General features: G+C 45.0%; 1 protein-coding gene across 1 annotated transcript in view; it reads right to left on the bottom strand.

The window, feature by feature from the left end:
* Positions 1-10,263: 10,263 nt before the first annotated feature.
* kcnh5b (potassium voltage-gated channel, subfamily H (eag-related), member 5b) overlaps positions 10,264-21,728 on the bottom strand; it is a 102,006-nt gene continuing 90,541 nt past the window's right edge. The window contains exon 11 of the mRNA XM_071365885.1: positions 10,264-15,690. Coding sequence (XP_071221986.1) covers positions 14,719-15,690 — 972 coding nt within the window. The 3' untranslated portion in view covers positions 10,264-14,718. The remainder of the gene's footprint in view (positions 15,691-21,728) is intronic.

A 21,728-nucleotide genomic window follows, 5' to 3' on the forward strand; every position in this document is an offset into this window, starting at 1 on the left:
AAGTGCATGTACTGTATTTAAGTAGTTTTTGTTGTTGTAGTAGGGACATTAGTAACATTAGTAATCTCAAAAAAGTATACTTTAAGGAAAATGTTTTTAAATACTGTATATTTTGTTTTTTTATGTTTAGCTCACATAATATAATTTAAAAGTATGCATTAATAAGGTGTCTGTAGTATAATAAATGTGGCATACATTTCTATTCCAAAATATTTTTTTTACAAAGGTGGGGTAGTGCCATGATGGAGACACATTGGCTTCAACACAGCACCCTCTAAGCCTCATCTAGTGTATACATAAATCAGTGGGTAAATATTTGTCTGCTTAGCCATCTCATCTAGTGTATACATAAATCAGTGGGTAAATCTTTGTCTGCTTAGCCATCTCATCTAGTGTATACATAAATCAGTGGGTAAATATTTGTCTGCTTAGCCATCTCATCTAGTGTATACATAAATCAGTGGGTAAATCGTTGTCTGCTTAGCCATCTGAAAGTATAAAGAGGGAATACATTGAACGAGTGATTCTGACATTCTGTAGATTTCCCAGTAATAATACATTTCCTTCCCTGTAGAGAAGCACATTTTAAAGTTGACAAATAGACTAGAAAGCCCCAGACAGTAGTTTATTTAGCTGACGCTACAGTTAAGGTGTGCAACTGTAAAACAATACATGAGCCATAGTGGGAATCATCAGTGCCACTTATTAATGCCATTGCTTTAACAAATGATAGACAACAGTAACATTCCAGTAGAAATTAATTGGAAATTATAGTCCAGGTGTGACCAGATGCTTCCCAGTCATACCAGTCCTGTCCCCATATGGAGAGGTATCCAGTCACCACAAACAGAGAGAGAGAGAGAGACGCTAGATATTAGCATGCTCAAGACACAATCAGTGAGTTTCACTAGAAGTTCTTCAGAGAGAGGAGAGAGAAAGAAGAGGGGGACAGAGAGAGAGAGAGAGAAGGAGAAAAGGATAGGGATTGAGAGAAAGCGAGCGACCAGTGTGAGGTGTGAGAAGGAGAGATAGAAGAGAGGAGAGAGCAGTGTCAGCTGAGAGAGGGGTGGCGGGTGCAGCTATACATTCAGGCGTCTGAGACTGAGATGTGATGTGTTCTCTCCCTGTGATGAAGGGAAGACTGGCCGGGCTCTTTTTTTTCAGTCACAAGTCAAATCAAGACTAAAGGAAGAACCAGGAGAAACTCTCTCCTTCCCACTGCTCCTCCTCCCTGTGTCTCTTCATGAAAATCAAGTCAGTTTAAGTCATTTGAGAGAAACTTTCAAATGACATGTGATGTATACAAGAGTGTTACAGTATGAATGACTTATATGCACAAATCCCTCGACTGAATGCAACCACTGCATCCTAATGTATCTCTGTACTATTACATAGTACTAGGACTAGCAGACAGGCATTCATCAGTGGACTTAGAGCAAGAACCATACACATGCATACTTTATATAAGACTCTGCTGTGAGCTTACGAGTGCCATTGAGAAAAAATCTGTTCTCAACCCCAGAAAATCACAGCTTGCGATATTCAATGCGTCTTCATAACCATGAACGTGGTGGTAAAATGGACAAAAGACATCCCCATTGGTACTAAACACCCCAGGTAGGTATCTCTGTTGGAATAGCTGTGCCACAGAGGGAGCATGTTGCAGCAGGCTAGGCTAGCTGAGAAGAGGTGAGTTTTAAACAGAAGCCAGCCCAGTGCTGCAGTGCAGTTGAGTTGGGGAGAGGCTGAGAGGCAGGCAGGCACCCACCACAGGAGAACTAAAGCCTCCCATGCTCTGTCTGCTTGATGTTCTGGCAGCCAGGGCAACTGATCTGCCTCTGTGGAGAAACCATCTTGGGAAATCAGACCCAGATCAAGAGATCAAGTGTTGCATATGTGTATACAGCAGTTACAGTACCCTGGGTCATAAAACTGCTCCTCAGGCTGCAGATTTACAAATGCATTTTCATAAATGTATTTCATATTTTTATTGAGATGAGCCTTTAGTGGTGACGGTGCTCTCAACAAACTCATCTTCAATAATAGAACTTGGTTCAGGCTTTGTGACACACCGTGTCACTGTGTGGAGGCTGTCTCGTGTCATGTGTAGGGACCGTGGAACTGTGTGTCACTGGATGGGAGTGGACTTTCGTGTGCATTAAACTTTATGTGCCAGAAGCCATGCTGTCAGTCTGTCTCAGACGTCCCTACTTTATTTACCACATTGCAGTCAGTCTGCACATCTAGTTCATGCAGCAGGGTGAACTTAAAAAGCCTTATTTATACATCATGGCAACATACGGTCGGTACATAACATGTACCTAAATGATGCATAGACACGAGAAGTAACTGTTATGCTATTAATGCTAAAATACTTCTGAAAAAAATCTCTCTCTCTCTACAGGAAATCAGACAGTGATAGGGGATATACTGTACAGTGCTGCTTGAAAGTATGCGAACCCTATAAGGCTAGTCATTATTTTGTTATAAAATATAAAAAATGTGTAATAGACATTCCAAGTAAATGACAGAAACAAAAAAATATTATATATTTTCATTGTTTTTTTTAAACAAAAGTGGTTTATTTAACAGAAACTCAGATTTTATGTGTGCAAAAATATGTGAACCCCTTCAGTCAATAGCTTGTGGAACCTCCATTAGCAGCGATAACTTGGAGTAAACGTCTCCTATAGCCAGTAATCAGACTCTGATTACACTACTCAGCCAATTGTAGTGAGGTTTGAGGGGTGTCTGGCATGAACTGCCCGCTTCAGGTCCTGCCACAGCATCTCGATTGGATTTAGGTCAGGATTTTGACTTGGCCAAACCAAAACACAAATCTTCTTTCTCCTGAGCCATTCTTTGGTAGATTTGCTTGAATGCTTTGGGTCGTTGTCTTGTTGTAAGACCCATTTTCAGCCCAGCTTTAGCTCCTTGACTGATGGCCTGACGTTCAAGAATCTCCTGGTATACCTCAGAATTCATGGTTCCCTTAATGATGTGGAGTCGTCCAGGTCCAGAGGAAAAGCAGCCCCAGATCTTAACATTCCCACCACCATGCTTGACTGTTGGGATAAGGTTCTTTTGGTGGTAGGTAGTGTTGGGTTTTCGCCAAACATAGCGGTGTGACCAAAAAGGTCCATTTTGGACTCATGGGTCTAGAGAATAGACTTCCAGAAACCTTCAAGTTTGTCCAGGTGGTCTCTGGTTAAGACGGGCAGTTTGGTTCTTTTTTGATAGCAGAGGCTTCTTTCGATTCAGTGTTCGTCTTATTGTTGAACCATACACAGTTACCTGAGCAAGGGAGGTCTGCAAATCTCTAGATGTTATGGTTAGGTTGGCTTTTACATGATTTATTATTGTTCTTGTGGCTCTTGAGGATATTTTGGAAGGGCTTCCACTTCTAGGCTGAGTTGCTGTCATGTTAAATGCTCTCCATTTGTAAATGATTTGCCTCACAGTGGCCTGATGGAGCTCAAATCTTTTTGAGATAATTGTATAGCCTTTCCCAGACTGATGTCCTCTCACTACCCTCATCCCGATGTCCTCTGAGAGCTCTTTTCCTCTCGGCATGGTGTGCTTTGCATTCACCTGAATGGGTAACACCAAACTGACCAGGTGTCTTATGTCTATTTATCAGAGTCCCGCCCAAACTCTTTCCAAATGATCTTTCCTTTGATTGGTTAATTTGGTACCCAATTATTTACCCACCTGATTCTACTTACCTACTTGATTTAACCAATGCAACTTGGGGTTCACTTATTTTTGCACCTGCTCTAATCCCTTTTTAATTTTGTTTTTCTACTACACGCATGATTTCCTCTACACCAACATATGGTATTGGTAAATATAAACCTGTTATGTCAGATCAAAAGGCTGGTTCTGATTAAATTAAGATTTCATGGTAAAAACAAAAAAAATCTGTCATTGCACAAAGGGTTCACATACTTTTAAGCAGGATTGTATATGTCAATCATCAAAAATATAAATCAATGTACAGCATGTAGCAACAACTTCCTGGAACAGACCAAGGCTTGAAAGAGAAAAATCATGACGGTGCTCAATAATTGACACTCAATCATTAATATCAGTTTATCACTTGCATTGGCACTCATATCATCCAGAACGACCAGATAAGTTTAGCCTATAGCTACTGGACTTTCTTTATGTGGGAAAAGCATTAACCTTATTGACTTCCCCATTCGCCAAGTATCAATGCAGTGTTTCAGAAACCATTGGTAAGTCATGGTTAATAGTGCTACCTCTATACATACCCTGAATGTCAACATTGGAAATTGTCAATAATTAAAAAATATTTATATATAGAGTAGATCAATAAAATCTTGGTTCTCTTTCAACACATTTGCATGCAGTCAACTGCATAATATACAGGCAAGAAGTAAATAAAGTCAGGGGCGCAACTTTCACTGGTGACACGACCCCTACATTCTGAAATGGCATTTTTGTCGTCCCCCCCCCCCCCCCCCACGCCCTGCCCCCCCCCCCCCAGTTTTACCAAAGACCATGCGGACGGGAAAGCTTCTGAAAGGCACGGTGCTGCTGTCTGCAGCTGCTGTCTCTGTGTGTGTTGCAATTTTTCTCCAAGTCGTAAAAGCAAGCAGAGGAGAAACTGGCTACTCTTTATTTGACTGATGTAGCTGGCAAGGTAACTGCTGTTTGACTTATATTACCAGTGCTGAGCTAGTAGTGTAACTGACCTGTAACGTAGGCTACAGTAATATTTAATCCCCTCTCGACTTAAGTTCTGTCTGAAGAGAATGAACCAGCTAGCTAGTAGCTACCACAGCCAGTTAAGCTCTAGTCTCTAGCTATGTGTCAGGTTACTATATCTAACAGCTGTTATGTGTATGAATTGTTTTGTAGCCTTTTTGTCCCGTTTCAACAGAAGTAAATTAACTTTGCTAGTTTTCTTCTAACGTTGGCTAACGTTAGCTGGATAGCTCACTAACTTTAGCTATTACTTATGCCTCAATCACACTAGACCTAAATCAAATGATGAAACCAGCGGCCAAACTGTCATGTTTTGTCATTGATTATCATGTCTTGTCCCTGTGCTTCCCTTCTATTCGTTTCCCTCTGCTGGTCTTATTAGGTTCTTTCCCTCTTTCTATCCCTCTCTCTCCCCCTCCCTCTCTCCCTCTCTCGCTCTCTCTCTCTATCGTTCTGTTCCTGCTCCCAGCTGTTCCTCATTCTCCTAACTACCTCATTTACTCTTTCACACCTGTCCCCTATTTTGCCCTCTGATTAGAGTCCCTATTTCTCCCTCTGTTTTCCGCTTCTGTCCTTGTCGGATCCTTGTTTGATGTTTGCTGTTCTGTGTCCTTGTTCCGCCCTGTCGTGTTTTTGCCTTCTTCAGATGCTGCGTGTGAGCAGGTGTCTATGTCAGCTACGGCCTGTGCCTTCCCGAAGCGACCTGCAGTCTGTGGCCGCGTCTCCAGTCGTTCCTCTCTACTGACGAGAGGATTTCAGTTTTCCTGTTTTGGATTTACCTAAGATAATATCCAGGAGTATCGGTTTTTGTTTAAGACTGGAATAAAGACTCTGTTTCTATTAAGTCGCTTTTGGGTCCTCATTCACCAGCATAACAGAAGGATCCGACCCAGAATGGACCCAGCGACTACGGATTCTCGCAACACTGCCGTCGAGTTCCAGGGAGCAATGCTCGGCAGACACGAGCAGGAATTGTCTGCTGCTCGTCATGCCGTTGAGACCCTGGCCGCTCAGGTCTCCGACCTCTCAGGACAGTTTCAGAGTCTTCGTCTCGTGCCACCAGCTACTTCCTGGTCTTCCGAGTCTCCGGAACCTAGGGTTAATAACCCACCATGTTACTCTGGGCAGCCCACTGAGTGTCGCTCCTTTCTCACCCAGTGTGATATTGTGTTCTCTCTCCAGCCCAACACATACTCAAGAGAGAGAGCTCGGATCGCTTACGTCATATCACTCCTTACTGGTCGGGCTCGGGAGTGGGGCACAGCTATCTGGGAGGCAAGGGCTGAGTGTTCTAACGATTATCAGAACTTTAAAGAGGAGATGATACGGGTTTTTGATCGTTCAGTTTTTGGGAAGGAGGCTTCCAGGGCCCTGGCTTCCCTATGTCAAGGTGATCGATCCATAACGGATTACTCTATAGAGTTTCGCACTCTTGCTGCCTCCAGTGACTGGAACGAGCCGGCGTTGCTCGCTCGTTTTCTGGAGGGACTCCACGCTGAGGTTAAGGATGAGATTCTCTCCCGGGAGGTTCCTTCCAGCGTGGACTCTTTGATTGCACTCGCCATCCGCATAGAACGACGGGTAGATCTTCGTCACCGAGCTCGTGGAAGAGAGCTCGCGTTAACGGTGTTCCCCCTCTCCGCATCTCAACCATCTCCTCCCACCGGCTCAGAGACTGAGCCCATGCAGCTGGGAGGTATTCGCATCTCGACTAAGGAGAGGGAACGGAGAATCACCAACCGCCTTTGCCTCTATTGCGGTTCTGCTGGACATTTTGTCATGTCATGTCCAGTAAAAGCCAGAGCTCATCAGTAAGCGGAGGGCTACTGGTGAGCGCTACTACTCAGGTCTCTCCATCAAGATCCTGTACTACCTTGTCGGTCCATCTACGCTGGACCGGTTCGGCTGCTTCCTGCAGTGCCTTGATAGACTCTGGGGCTGAGGGTTGTTTTATGGACGAAGCATGGGCTCGGAAACATGACATTCCTCTCAGACAGTTAGGGAAGCCCACGCCCATGTTCGCCTTAGATGGTAGTCTTCTCCCCAGTATCAGATGTGAGACACTACCTTTAACCCTCACAGTATCTGGTAACCACAGTGAGACCATTTCCTTTTTGATTTTTCGTTCACCTTTTACACCTGTTGTTTTGGGTCATCCCTGGCTAGTATGTCATAATCCTTCTATTAATTGGTCTAGTAATTCTATCCTATCCTGGAACGTTTCTTGTCATGTGAAGTGTTTAATGTCTGCTATCCCTCCTGTTTCTTCTGTCCCCTCTTCTCAGGAGGAACCTGGTGATTTGACAGGAGTGCCGGAGGAATATCATGATCTGCGCACGGTCTTCAGTCGGTCCAGAGCCAACTCTCTTCCTCCTCACCGGTCGTATGATTGTTGTATTGATCTCCTTCCGGGGACCACTCCCCCTCGGGGTAGACTATACTCTCTGTCGGCTCCCGAACGTAAGGCTCTCGAGGATTATCTGTCTGTTTCTCTCGACGCCGGTACCGTGGTGCCTTCTTCCTCTCCCGCCGGAGCGGGGTTTTTTTTTGTTAAGAAGAAGGACGGTACTCTGCGCCCCTGCGTGGATTATCGAGGGCTGAATGACATAACGGTTAAGAATCGTTATCCGCTTCCCCTTATGTCGTCAGCCTTCGAGATTCTGCAGGGAGCCAGGTTCTTTACTAAGTTGGACCTTCGTAACGCTTACCATCTCGTGCGCATCAGAGAGGGGGACGAGTGGAAAACGGCGTTTAACACTCCGTTAGGGCATTTTGAATACCGGGTTCTGCCGTTCGGTCTCGCTAATGCTCCAGCTGTCTTTCAGGCATTAGTTAATGATGTACTGAGAGACATGCTGAACATCTTTGTTTTCGTTTACCTTGACGATATCCTGATTTTTTCACCGTCACTCGAGATTCATGTTCAGCACGTTCGACGTGTACTCCAGCGCCTTTTAGAGAATTGTCTCTACGTGAAGGCTGAGAAGTGCGCCTTTCATGTCTCCTCTGTCACATTTCTCGGTTCTGTTATTTCCGCTGAGGGCATTCAGATGGATCCCGCTAAGGTCCAGGCTGTCAGCGATTGGCCCGTTCCTAAGTCACGTGTCGAGTTGCAGCGCTTTCTCGGTTTCGCTAATTTCTATCGGCGTTTCATTCGTAATTTCGGTCAAGTGGCTGCCCCTCTCACAGCTCTGACTTCTGTCAAGACGTGCTTTAAGTGGTCCGGTTCCGCCCAGGGAGCTTTTGATCTCCTCAAGAAGCGTTTTACATCCGCTCCTATCCTTGTTACTCCTGACGTCACTAAACAATTCATTGTCGAGGTTGACGCTTCAGAGGTGGGCGTGGGAGCCATTCTGTCCCAGCGCTTCCATTCTGACGATAAGGTCCATCCTTGCGCTTATTTTTCTCATCGCCTGTCGCCATCGGAACGCAACTATGATGTGGGTAACCGCGAACTGCTCGCCATCCGCTTAGCCATAGGCGAATGGCGACAGTGGTTGGAGGGGGCGACCGTTCCTTTTGTCGTTTGGACTGACCATAAGAACCTTGAGTACATCCGTTCTGCCAAACGACTTAATGCACGTCAAGCTCGTTGGGCGTTGTTTTTCGCTCGTTTCGAGTTCGTGATTTCTTATCGCCCGGGAAATAAGAACACCAAGCCTGATGCCTTATCCCGTCTCTTTAGTTCTTCTGTGGCTTCTACCGACCCCGAGGGGATTCTCCCTGAAGGGCGTGTTGTCGGGTTGACTGTCTGGGGAATTGAGAGACAGGTAAAGCAAGCACTCACTCACACTGCGTCGCCGCGCGCTTGTCCTAGTAACCTTCTGTTCGTTCCTGTCTCTACTCGTCTGGCTGTTCTTCAGTGGGCTCACTCTGCCAAGTTAGCTGGCCACCCCGGCGTTCGGGGTACGCTTGCTTCTATTCGCCAGCGGTTTTGGTGGCCTACTCAGGAGCGTGACACGCGCCGTTTCGTGGCTGCTTGTTCGGACTGCGCGCAGACTAAGTCAGGTAACTCTCCTCCTGCCGGTCGTCTCAGACCGCTTCCCATTCCTTCTCGACCATGGTCTCACATCGCCTTAGACTTTATTACCGGTCTGCCTTCGTCTGCGGGGAAGACTGTGATTCTTACGGTTGTCGATAGGTTCTCTAAGGCGGCACATTTCATTCCCCTCGCTAAGCTTCCTTCCGCTAAGGAGACGGCACAAATCATCATTGAGAATGTGTTCAGAATTCATGGCCTCCCGTTAGACGCCGTTTCAGACAGAGGCCCGCAATTCACGTCACAGTTTTGGAGGGAGTTCTGTCGTTTGATTGGTGCTTCCGTCAGTCTCTCTTCCGGGTTTCATCCCCAGTCTAACGGTCAAGCAGAAAGGGCCAATCAGTCGATTGGTCGCATATTACGCAGCCTTTCTTTTCGAAACCCTGCGTCTTGGGCAGAACAGCTCCCCTGGGCAGAATACGCTCACAACTCGCTTCCTTCGTCTGCTACCGGGCTATCTCCGTTTCAGAGTAGTCTTGGGTACCAGCCTCCTCTGTTCTCGTCCCAGCTCGCCGAGTCCAGCGTTCCCTCCGCTCAGGCTTTTGTCCAACGTTGTGAGCGCACCTGGAGGAGGGTCAGGTCTGCACTTTGCCGTTACAGGGCGCAGACTGTGAGAGCCGCCAATAAACGTAGGATTAAGAGTCCTAGGTATTGTCGCGGTCAGAGAGTGTGGCTTTCCACTCGTAACCTTCCCCTTACGACAGCTTCTCGCAAGTTGACTCCGCGGTTCATTGGTCCGTTCCGTGTCTCTCAGGTCGTCAATCCTGTCGCTGTGCGACTGCTTCTTCCGCGACATCTTCGTCGCGTCCACCCTGTCTTCCATGTCTCCTGTGTCAAACCTTTTCTTCGCGCCCCCGTTCGTCTTCCCTCCCCCCCCCCCGTCCTTGTCGAGGGCGCACCTATTTACAAGGTACGGAAGATCATGGACATGCGTTCTCGGGGACGTGGTCACCAGTACTTAGTGGATTGGGAGGGTTACGGTCCTGAGGAGAGGAGTTGGGTTCCATCTCGGGACGTGCTGGACCGTTCGTTGATTGATGATTTCCTCCGTTGCCGCCAGGGTTCCTCCTCGAGTGCGCCAGGAGGCGCTCGGTGAGTGGGGGGGTACTGTCATGTTTTGTCATTGATTATCATGTCTTGTCCCTGTGCTTCCCTTCTATTCGTTTCCCTCTGCTGGTCTTATTAGGTTCTTTCCCTCTTTCTATCCCTCTCTCTCCCCCTCCCTCTCTCCCTCTCTCGCTCTCTCTCTCTATCGTTCCGTTCCTGCTCCCAGCTGTTCCTCATTCTCCTAACTACCTCATTTACTCTTTCACACCTGTCCCCTATTTTGCCCTCTGATTAGAGTCCCTATTTCTCCCTCTGTTTTCCGCTTCTGTCCTTGTCGGATCCTTGTTTGATGTTTGCTGTTCTGTGTCCTTGTTCCGCCCTGTCGTGTTTTTGCCTTCTTCAGATGCTGCGTGTGAGCAGGTGTCTATGTCAGCTACGGCCTGTGCCTTCCCGAAGCGACCTGCAGTCTGTGGCCGCGTCTCCAGTCGTTCCTCTCTACTGACGAGAGGATTTCAGTTTTCCTGTTTTGGATTTACCTAAGATAATATCCAGGAGTATCGGTTTTTGTTTAAGACTGGAATAAAGACTCTGTTTCTATTAAGTCGCTTTTGGGTCCTCATTCACCAGCATAACACAAACAACTGAAAACTGATATTCTGATGTTTTTGACAGTGCGATGTGAGTTCTTATTAGACTCAGTATAGCAATGTAACATTATTGATCTGTCAGTTTTCCTAGCTAATTCCCTACTTTTCACACTGACATGGTATAAACAGAACTACAGGCTACACTGTCATGGTGCACAGTCATTACACAATACTATGCTCATCATGTTTTAGCAGGATCAGACAGCCAGGGAAGACCAGTCAACGGAGCTCAGGTGAATTTTGCAGTATATTATAACAATCAGTGAATGGATACAAAGTTCCATCTTGATTTGATGGGTAGACTACAGTCTGAGATCTGGGAATAATGGTCATTTAAATTATTGAACCATTGATTCTATTCTTGGATAATATCATGTATTAATGTACACAAAGGTAATTCTTTGTCATGCCTCATCTTAGCAGGATCAGATGATGACAGGGGTCTCAGCTGTGTCAGGCAACTAGGGAAGTCCAGTTTGTGACGGCGCTCATGTGAACTTTTGCAGATACAACACTTTATTCTCTCTGTGCAGCAAACACTGGACAATCCAGAAGCTTCAAAGATTTAAACTATTTTAAGGCAGTCTGACAAACTTCAAGTTTATTTCCAAACTGTATCAAAGTTTGATAGAGGCTTTTCCTGATGACACAAAACAAAAATGTGAGGGAGACCTGGGAAACACTATTGATGATGATGAATGGATACAGATATGTTTGAATGCCCAATCATGTTCATATAATCTCAGACATAAATAACTGCAGTTTAAGACCATCCATAGAACATACGATATGCCAGTGAAACTGAATATCAAGCACTCAGAAATGTAATTCCTCTGCTGGATGTGTAAAACACAAAAGGGAACATATTTGTTATGTTATGATCTTGTGAAGGCTGGCTGAATTCTGTCAGAGAATGTTATTTTATCTCAGCATGTCTACAGATTCACCCGTCTCCCTGTTTTTGTTTGCTTGGAAATGTTGATACTGGAGAATGTTATCAGAAGAAACTGTGAAACTCAGCATTTATAGCAGCGAAGAAATGCATTGCCATTAATTGGAAGGTTGGTTATCCTCCCACAATGTCACAATGGATGACAGAAATGTCAAGTTATGTATCAATATATTTGATTTCTTACAAGATTAAGTGTATACTGTGCAACTTTCATAAAGTCTGGGTGTCTTATATGAAATACTGTATGACAAAGGGGGTCTGTATTGAAAACATGAGATTTTTTTTAGTCCAGCAGTAGCAAATAGATTATGGCACACAAGACACGTGTCTGATTTGCGCCTGTCAAGTGGACTAATCCATTAAGGAGGCCGCAGGGATTATACGGTCCAACAATATGGGGATTGTGGCTCTGATGCACAAGGCACGTCTTTCTCCAGAATGCATTCTCTCCCGCCCTTTCGTGGGTATTCAATGTTTCATAACTTTGTGTGCATTGTTTGCTGTGTCTCTCAGTTCCCCATTATACATTTGAAGTCGGAAGTCGGAAGTTTACATACACTTAGGTTGGAGTCATTAAAACTCGTTTTTCAACCACTCCACAAATTTCTTGTTAACAAACTATAGTTTTGGCTAGTCGGTTAGGACATCTACTTTGTACATGACACAAGTAATTGTTCCAACAATTGTTTACAGACAGATTATTTCACTGTATCACAATTCCAGTGGGTCAGAAGTTTACATACACTAAATTGACTGTGCCTTTAAACAGCTTGGAAAATTCCAGAAAATGATGTCATGGCTTTAGAAGCTTCGGATAGGCTAATTGACATAATTTGAATCAATTGGAGGTGTACCTGTGGATGTATTTCAAGGCCTACCTTCGAACTCAGTGCCTCCTTGCTTGACATCATGGGAAAATCTAAAGAAATTAGCCAAGACCTCAGGAAAAAAAATTGTAGACCTCCACAAGTCTGGTTCATCCTTGGGAGCAATTTCCAAACGCCTGATGGTACCACGTTCATCTGTACAAACAATAGTACGCCACTATAAACACCATGGGACCATGCAGCCGTCATACCGCTCAGGAAGGAGACGGGTTCTGTCTCCTAAAGATGAACGTACTTTGGAGAGAAGGTGCAAATCAATCCCAGAACAACAGCAAAGGACCTTGTGAAGATGCTGGAGGAAACAGGTACAAAAGTATCTATATCCACAGTAAAACAAGTCCTATATCGACATGACCTGAAAGGCCGCTCAGCAAGGAAGAAGCCACTGCTCCAAAACCGCCATAAAAAAGCCAGACCACGGTTTGCAACTGCACATGGGGACAAAGATCGTACTTTCTGTGTCCTCTGGTCTGATGAAACAAAAATAGAACTGTTTGGCCATAATGACCATCGTTATGTTTGGAGGAAAAAGGGGGAGGCTTGCAAGCCGAAGAACACCACCCCAACTGTAAAGCACGAGGGTGGCAGCATCATGTTGTAGGGGTGCTTTGCTGCAGGAGGGACTGGTGCACTTAACAAAATAGATGGCATCATGAGGTAGGAAAATTATGTGGATATATTGAAGCAACATCTCAAGACATCAGTCAGGAAGCTAAAGCTTGGTCGCAAATGGGTCTTCCAAATGGACAATGACCCCAAGCATACTTCCAAAGTTGTGGCAAAATGGCTTAAGGACAACAAAGTCAAGGTGTTGGAGTGGCCATCACAAAGCTCTGACCTCAATCCTATAGAAAATTTGTGGGCAGAACTGAAAAAGCATGTGCAAGCAAGGAGGCATACAAACCTGACTCAGTTACACCAGCTCTGTCAGGAGGAATGGACCAAAATTCAGCCAACTTATTGTGGAAACTTGTGGAAGGCTACCCGAAACGTTTGCCCCAAGTTAAACAATTTAAAGGCAATGCTACCAAATACTAATTGAGTGTATGTAAACTTCTGACCCACCTGGCCTGCGAGCAAATGTAGGCCTATAAATGCGCCCACTTGGGGATGTCTGATAGTATTTCTGATTCTCTTAATTCACCACCACTAATGGGCTGTGGAGATTCTCAAAGTCATTTTTCTTCACCACAAACAAACAGCAAGTAAACAAAGTCTGTTTTTAGAATCAACTGATAATGACAATAGTTCCTCTAAGTATTTGAACAATATTTCCAGCTCTCTCCCTTTCTCAGCATGAAAAGGAAAAATGTAATGCTCTGGTCCAGTGGAAACATAAAAAAATTACTTCTTATCCCTTGCACAAATAGCGTACAGCTGTGTCTGTCCCGAGCTCACTGGCACTGGAAAATCTGAGGGCCCAGAATATTTTACACAATGTTTCAAGTTTGCTAGTGCGAGTTTCAGGCGACCCAGTTGATAGACAGGCCATGCGTAGCCAATGTGATTTATAGGATATTTATTTTTATCAGGATATTTTCTACCTGCAGGCTGCAATGTTTTTATGTGTTGGCTTTAAATAGGCTATTTTTACATAGTTGGCAATGGCAATAAAAGTTACTTTTAGATATGTATCATTTTCATTTAGATTTAGATAGACTGTAGATTAACCACAGACAAAGATTTTGAGATACAAAGCCTATTATAAATTAAATGAAACTGTTCCACGAAAATGTGCATATAAAAATCATAACAGTCACGCGGATTGGTAGAAATGGTATCATAAACTTGCACTTCAAATGGAAAAGGTTGCCGACCGCTGGTGTAGCCTATTACCAGCAACTTCAGGACTATAAAGGCAGAATTTGCGAAGGCCAGCAGCAACGAGAAGAGGGTCGGAAAAATTATTTTTTCTTCTGGTTAGGCTATCTTAATCTCTGGCTCCCTGTTGAGTCATTTGCGTGTCGTAATTATTTAATCAAACAGCTCAAAGTATCAGACAATTTCAGTACTTATAGCCTAGTTGATTTTATTAGAACACATAGGGTGAGTCTATATGCGTAAAAATACATGTTTAAACATTTCAACCAATTGATTGGTCGAAATAAAAGACTACTCTTGATCGACCAATATTTGTTTGTTATCGGGAACAGCCCTAGTAGAAATGCAGGAAATGAGCTTTAGATGCCCCCCAAAATTCAGAGGTACTCCCAGACCCACTGCCAGGTTATGTCCCCCCCACTTCTAAAACCAAAGTTGCGCCCCTGAATAGACTGTTAGTTTCTTTGGCAAGCCAGAATCCAGCTGGACATGCATAGAGAAATATTTACAATCAAGAAAGGTCTCATGATGGACATGAGTTAAAAGTTTGTGTGCAAATGTTAAGGTACGTCGAACAGTGGTGTTATGTCCTCTTCAGATGTGCCCGTCATCGTCCACTAAGTCAGGAGAAACGGGTCTGGAGACAGTGAAGATGTCCTGACGTTTGGTTTTGGTTTTGGGGGTGGCGGCCAGAGGTAGAGACGGCCTCCTCTTCTCTGTAGAGGTCAGCAGTTTGAAGATCTGAGCCACCTGTTTCTCCAGGGCCCCCAGCCGGCCCCCCAGAATCTGGAGGTCCCCCCGGAGCTCCAGCCGGGTCTCCTGCAGCACAGCCTGCAGGGCCTGCTCTGGGATGGGGCCGAACGGGTGTGGCAGGGGGGCCTCCCCGGCCCTGTCTATACGCAGCTCACTCTTAGTGATGCCACTGTCGCAGGAGTCTGTCTTATGGAGGCGGTTGTCCTCTCCCTCTCCTCCTCTGAGCCCCGCCTCCTGACCCCTGCCCTTCTGAGATAGCATCTCCACAGAAACGGCTTTAGCTACATTGTTCAGTCCCTCCTTCCTGACCACGGGAGGTGGGGCAGCCACGTTTTTGAGGCGCCCCCAGCCCCTGGCAGCAGGAGGCTTTACCAGAGCAGGGCTGCTGCTCAACTTGAGCCGGACTGGAGGCGGCTCCCCCATGGCAGGACTAGAATGCATGGGCGTGACCTGGGACACGGTGAGCACACTGCTGCTGCAGCCCGTAGGGGGAGCCCCGTTCTGGAGCCCCTGCAGGGAGGAGTTGGGCCCGGGCCGCTGGATGTTGAGTGGCAGGGAGTGCTGCAGGCTGGAGTGGGACAGCTGCAGGCTGTGGGGGATGGGGTGAAGGTGGTGCTCCACTTGGAGCTGGTTCTTCTCCAGGTCCAGCTGGGAGGACGCCCCCTGATTCCTCTGCAGCTCCTTCTGCTGCTTGAACTTCTGGAAAAGCTTCCTGACTGGATGGTCCTGGGGGATGGTGAGCTGAACCTCGTTCTTCTGACGCTGGCGCTCCTCCTCCTCCTTCTTCACGTCACTGATCTTACGAAAAATTACCTGCAGAGTACAAAAAACGGAAGAGTCATTTCACATTTTTATACATTATTTATGAATGAAAAGTAATACATTATTCTGTATACAGTGCATTTGGAAAGTTTTCAGACCCCTTGACTTTTTCCACATTTTCTTACAGCCTTATTCTAAAATTGATTAAATAATTTTTTCCCCTCATCAATCTACACACAATACCCCATGATGACAAAGCGAAAACAGGTTATTTGAAATTTGATTGGAGTCCACCTGTGGTAAACTCAATTGATTGGACATGATTTGGAAAGGCACACACCTGTCGAGACAGAACTGTGTCGAGGCACAGATCTGGGGAAGGGTACGAAAACAATTCTGCAGCATTGAAGGTCCCCAAGAACAGAGTGGCCTCCATCATTCTTAAATGGAAGAAGTTTGGAACCACCAAGACTCTTCCTAGAGCTGGCCGCCAAGCCAAACTAGTCAGGATCGAGGGAAAGATGAACGGAGCAAAGTACAGAGAGATTCTTGATGAAAACCTGCTCCAGAGCACTCAGGACCTCAGACTGGGGCGAAGGTTCACCTTCCAACAGGACAATGACCCTAAGCACACATCCAAGACAACGCAGGAGTGGCTTCGGGACAAGTCTCTGAATGTCCTTGAATGGCCCAGCCAGAGCCTCGACTTGAAACTGATCGAACATCTCTTGAGAGACCTGAAAATAGCTGTGCAGCGATGCTCCCCATCAAACCTGACAGAGCTTGAGAGGATCTGCAGAGAAGAACGGAAAAACTCCCCAAATACAGATGTGTCAAGCTTGTAGCGTCATACCCCTGAGTGGGCTCCCGAGTGGCGCAGCGGTCTTAGGCACTGTATATCAGTGCTAGAGGCATCACTACAGACCCTGGTTCAATTCCAGGCTGTATCACAACTGGCCGTGATTGGGAGTCCCATAGGGCAGTGCACAATTGGCCCAGCGTCGTCCGGGTTAGGGTTTGGCCGGTGTAGGCCATCATTGTAAATAAGAATTTGTTCTTAACTGACTTGCCTAGTTAAATAAAGGTTAAATACCCAAGACTCAAGGCTTAAATCACTGCCAAAGGTGCTTCAACAAAGTACTGAGTAAAGGGTCTGAATACTTATGTAAATTTGATATTTCAGTAGTTTTTTTATACATTTGTGAAAATGTCTAAACCTGTTTTTGCTTTGTTATTATTGGGTAATGTGTGTAGATTGATGAGGGGAAAAAACTATTTTAAACTATCAATTTTAGAACATGGCTGTATTGTAAGAAAATATGGAAAAGAGTCTGAATACTTTCCGAATGCACTGTATATGACTCTGAAAACAACAAAGGAACCAGAGGGATTTATATGCAAACTGATAAAGAGCACCTGTCTGTCTGCCTATCTGGCTATCCATTCATCACGTGTCCCATTGACAGCGCAGTGCAGTCAAGTCTGGCTTTAGAAGGGATCTCTATGAAAATATCCATCTGCACTCCTGACTGTGCCTCACTCTATTATTCAACCTGCTTTGCCCGTCGCTTAGATACTAATTAAATTGGGAATGACAGGGACCTCAGCCAGCCAGTAGACTGAAGTATTATTCTTGGTTAAAATAATAATGGTCCCTCTGCAGCTGACAGTCCAGGCATGTGGCTCTTCAGCATGGCCGGAATATATTATTATATTATTCCCTCACATTCTTTCTCTCAGCCTTGTCAGGACAAGTCCCCTCCTCGCTGTACCCGGCACCTCTGTTGGAAGTGGCTGCATAATGTCACTTAATGTCATTGTATCAAGCCCCCTGCTGGGTCAGTGGGCTAGTGTAGGGACAAGGAAGGGGAAAGAAAGGACTTGTCAATCACATCACCTGCAGATAGTATGTACTGTAGGCTTAATTGGGAGGCAGTGACTATTCATTACAAGACAACTAAAGCTTTTTCTGAAATGTAGTCTACATTTATGTGATGAGTCACTGTCTTGGTTCATCCAGTGCAGGGACAGCAAAATTGTGTCCATTTTTCTACACAAGACAATAGTGTTTCCCACTTCTTTTAATTACAGCATAACAGGTTAGCTTTTCTCTCTGTCAAACAGAGATTCTCTAGAGACCATGACTTGGGCAGCTTGAGTAGGTGGGTAGATTTGAATAAAGTTAAGGGGGGAAAAAGGTCTCAACTTTGATTGACAGGTTAAGTGCTATACCGATTTGCATGGACCTCTTGAGTGAGAGGCAATTAGGCTTGGAAAAGAAACAAGGTTGTCATGGTAGTATGGATGGCATCCTTGGGAAGCTAAAACTCAAGACACATACTTTGACCACACGGCTCTCAGACAAGTGGCTTGACTTATTTTCATTATTCAACCTAATTTCACTGACCCAATTATTCTCTCCATCTGTCTGTTATGGAACTTTTTACTTTATTTTACATCCATATGGTAGAGCAGGACAAATGACATACCATCGCTATCAATAGGGATGAATGGCCTATTCATTACGGTTTACCGAGGAGTACTCTTCACAATATCTGACCACATTACAGTCATTCTGCCTGAGTTATTCTCAGATACGGCAGCTTTCCACCTATGTGGGAACTCAAGTCATATCATTCAAACATAAAATTGGGGATATCAGTTAAGGGAACGATAAGTTAATGATATCAGGAATACACAAGCATTATTTGTCGAAACATGTATGGGAGACAAAATGGATGTGCATTTAGGCATCGTCCCCTCCAAGTTCATCCTGCCTTCCTCTGAGAGAGGGGCTTTGAGCTCCTAGAGAGACAGGACAGTATGCAGATGTCGTAATGTGTATGGTAATGGGGAGGAGAATTAGCAGTGTAGCCGGAAGGGGAGCAGCTATGAGCTCACCCCACAAGACGGTACAGAACATAAAATAGCCATCAAACATAAAACAACAAGAAACACGGACACAGACACAAACAGACAGATTAATTATTCAGATGAAAAGAGGGCCTGGAGTACTTTAAAGTTTTTTTAGAGAGGGGCAGTAAGGGTGAGTTGATAATTGAAGCCTGAAAACAGACCGACTACACCTGTTCTACCCTACAGAGACTTATCGCAGGAAACAAAAACTAACTTCCACAAACATATTTGATTTATTTTGCCTTTATTTAACTAGGTAAGTAATTGAGAAAACATTCTCTTTTACAATAACAACCTGACCAAGATGGAGAAAATACAAACACACCAGGATGACCTGATTCTCTCAACTCTAATAAGTTTGTTGTTAATACAAATCCAACCTTTCTAACCCCATTAGAAGTTTTTATTTTTTAAACTAGAAGAACGGCTGCCACTGAAATCTCTAAAATATGTAAAGAAAGAAAGAATAACTTAGAAATACACAGCCCCTTGCGGCCTATTCTAGAATATACTATACTATACAGTCTATGTATATCAACAAGCATTTTTCTTGCAGACAGTTCGGCAGACTGAGGGGGAAATTATTCCAAGCAGCATTGCGTAGGCTCTATTTTTGGAGCAGACTTCAAAGCTCTTTGAAAAACAGAAATACAATGAACCTCAAATCAATAAACTCCTACCCTGGTTCAAAGTAGAAATAAAAATAGTACAATCCTATGTTTACACAGTGGATGAAGTAATATTTGGGCCAGAGGGGGAGAAAGGGTTCAAGGTCCTTATGAACCGCTCACTACAAGGGTGTGTTTGGTCTGCCTTTGAACTGTCTTTTTCTTCTCTGAGGCTCCGTTGTAATAATCTACCTCTGGCTCAAGAGAAAGAAGTGATGGAGGGAGTGCTAGAAACAGAGTGTGGAGAAAAAGAGGGAGAGGGGACAGAGACAGAAAGAAATCGAGAAACAACGATTGTTGTCTTATCTCCAAAACTCAATATCAAATAGGGCCCATGAGGAATTGGTTGCCTTGTACTGAGGGCCATGATTAACCCTGCCTCTATCTATCTCCCTCTCAATTCCAACACACCACCCCCTTTCTGCTTTCTCACACTTGATGTCTCTTTTCTCCTATCCTCGCTTTCTCTCGCCCCCTCTCTCTCTCTCTCTCTCTCTCTGCATTTATCCCTCTCTCTTTCTGTATCTCTCCCTCTCCCTCTCCTGACATCCCTATCAACATGATATCTTCATTTATTAATGATAGTGCACTGGGAATTGTCCAGTCAGGCTCATTCATTGTTGCGGTTGTGGTCTTGGTAAGCCTGATAAACCTGATAGGCTACAGTGTGCAGCACTGTGCCAATGACAAACAAGCCTGTTAGAAAGGTAGTGTACCACTGACGTCATAGGTCACACGTTGCCACCACAACACTATCAAAACCTGCCTCCATGCAGTATTGTAGGAAAACACTGTAGGATGTGCTGCCAATTACTGAGATGGCTGAGATGCGTGCTGCTGAGCTATGTCACATTGTCACAAGTCACTCCTCTCCCCCGACTCATTATGACAGAGATGATAATCAAAAGCCTAGTTAATTTCTCCACTTTCAGGTGCTGAGGTAAAAATGTATCTAATCAGCAGTGCTCCAGTGGCAGAGCCAAGCCTAGTCAGCACGCTGACTGAAAAAGGTCCAAGCACTTAAATATACAGCTGCCAGCATGCAGACCTTCTACTAATATAAATTATGCAAAGCACTCAGAGTAATAAAACATGATATAACTGCAGTGAAACACTTCTCCAAGTACACCCCCTATTTCAAAAACGTCCCAAGCCTGCAGGAGAATGCAGGGCCAGGGAGTGGGAGGTACTGTAATTGTGTAATTCCTGGGAGGAGATATTGGTCAGGGAAGCTAATCCTGGTAGCTGGATGGTCTGGGGGTGTGTAGGTGGTCTCATCTCTCCTCTTGATTAGATTTAGAGTTATCTTACAGAGTTATATTTATCCCAGTAAGCTAGAGAGTGGATGTTCCTGGAGCATGGGGTATGTGATAGATACTCTGTTGGCTCTCTAACAATACTCGCACAATCACAAAATCAGAATGAATACAGGATCCAAATTGTACCCCTGACTCCCGCACCGCATGCCAACCCTTCGGTTCAAACTCATAATCAAAATGTATTGCTAACTTGGATGTGAGGCTGAAATCCCACATTCATATATTGAAGAGGGATAGATGATGCAGAGCTGTGGAGGCACAGTCAGAACTCCAGACCAAACTCTGTCATTCTGTCACGTTTTCCTGGAATATGAGGAGAGATGCTTGTCCATTTCTCCATACCGCCTTCTCTCTGTCTCTGGGCAGCCGAATCACACAGGCCCTGGGAGTGGGGGCAGGAGAGAAAGGGAGAGAAAGGGACTTGTACTCCCCCTCTGGGAAGCGTCTCTGTAGGCGAATGGATGACACATCACTGCTCCCTAGGTGATCCAGCCTGTCATCCTCCTCCCACTCCGGTCACAAATATACATGCTAGGGGAGGGGGAAGGGCCACACACAAGCACACACGTATACGAGGAAGCACACACACACACTGGAAAGCACATGTACGCACATGCACGGAGACACACACGCACATGTGGCACACACACATACCTACACACACACAGGCCTTAAGGTGAGTCATAACGGAGGCTAGGAGATATTGCTAGGAGATATTGCAATAGGAGCTCAATCTAGACTTGTGTGGTGAAGAAGCATCTTAAAAAGCAGAGTGGATTAGAGAGCAGTACATGGAGTGTCCATGGCCGCTTGAACATTTCAAAGTGTCTATGTTTTTCTGTTCTGATGTAGAGACTGCAGAGATAATCTACCCTGTCTCTCTTAATGTAGCTCTCTAGCTCTGGCTTCTTCTACTCCACATAAAAAAGTGGGTCAATTTTCTTCTTAAGTTGAGCAATTCATTATTTACCAGACAGAACAGAGAAAATGAGACTCTCTGCATGGATGACTTCCTCATCTCCCCTCCTCCTCCTCCTGCTCAGCTCTCTCCATCTCACCTGATCACTGCATTGCCTTCCACACACACATAGACCTGCTGTTCTCTTGCTGAAATCAGGAAAACACTTACAACAAATCACCATTCTGGACTTCAGCCTGGACTTCACTTTTCTGTATTAAACTCCCT

Source organism: Salvelinus alpinus, chromosome 25 (genome assembly GCF_045679555.1).
Source record: "Salvelinus alpinus chromosome 25, SLU_Salpinus.1, whole genome shotgun sequence".
In the NCBI taxonomy this organism is placed as follows: Eukaryota; Metazoa; Chordata; class Actinopteri; order Salmoniformes; family Salmonidae; genus Salvelinus; species Salvelinus alpinus.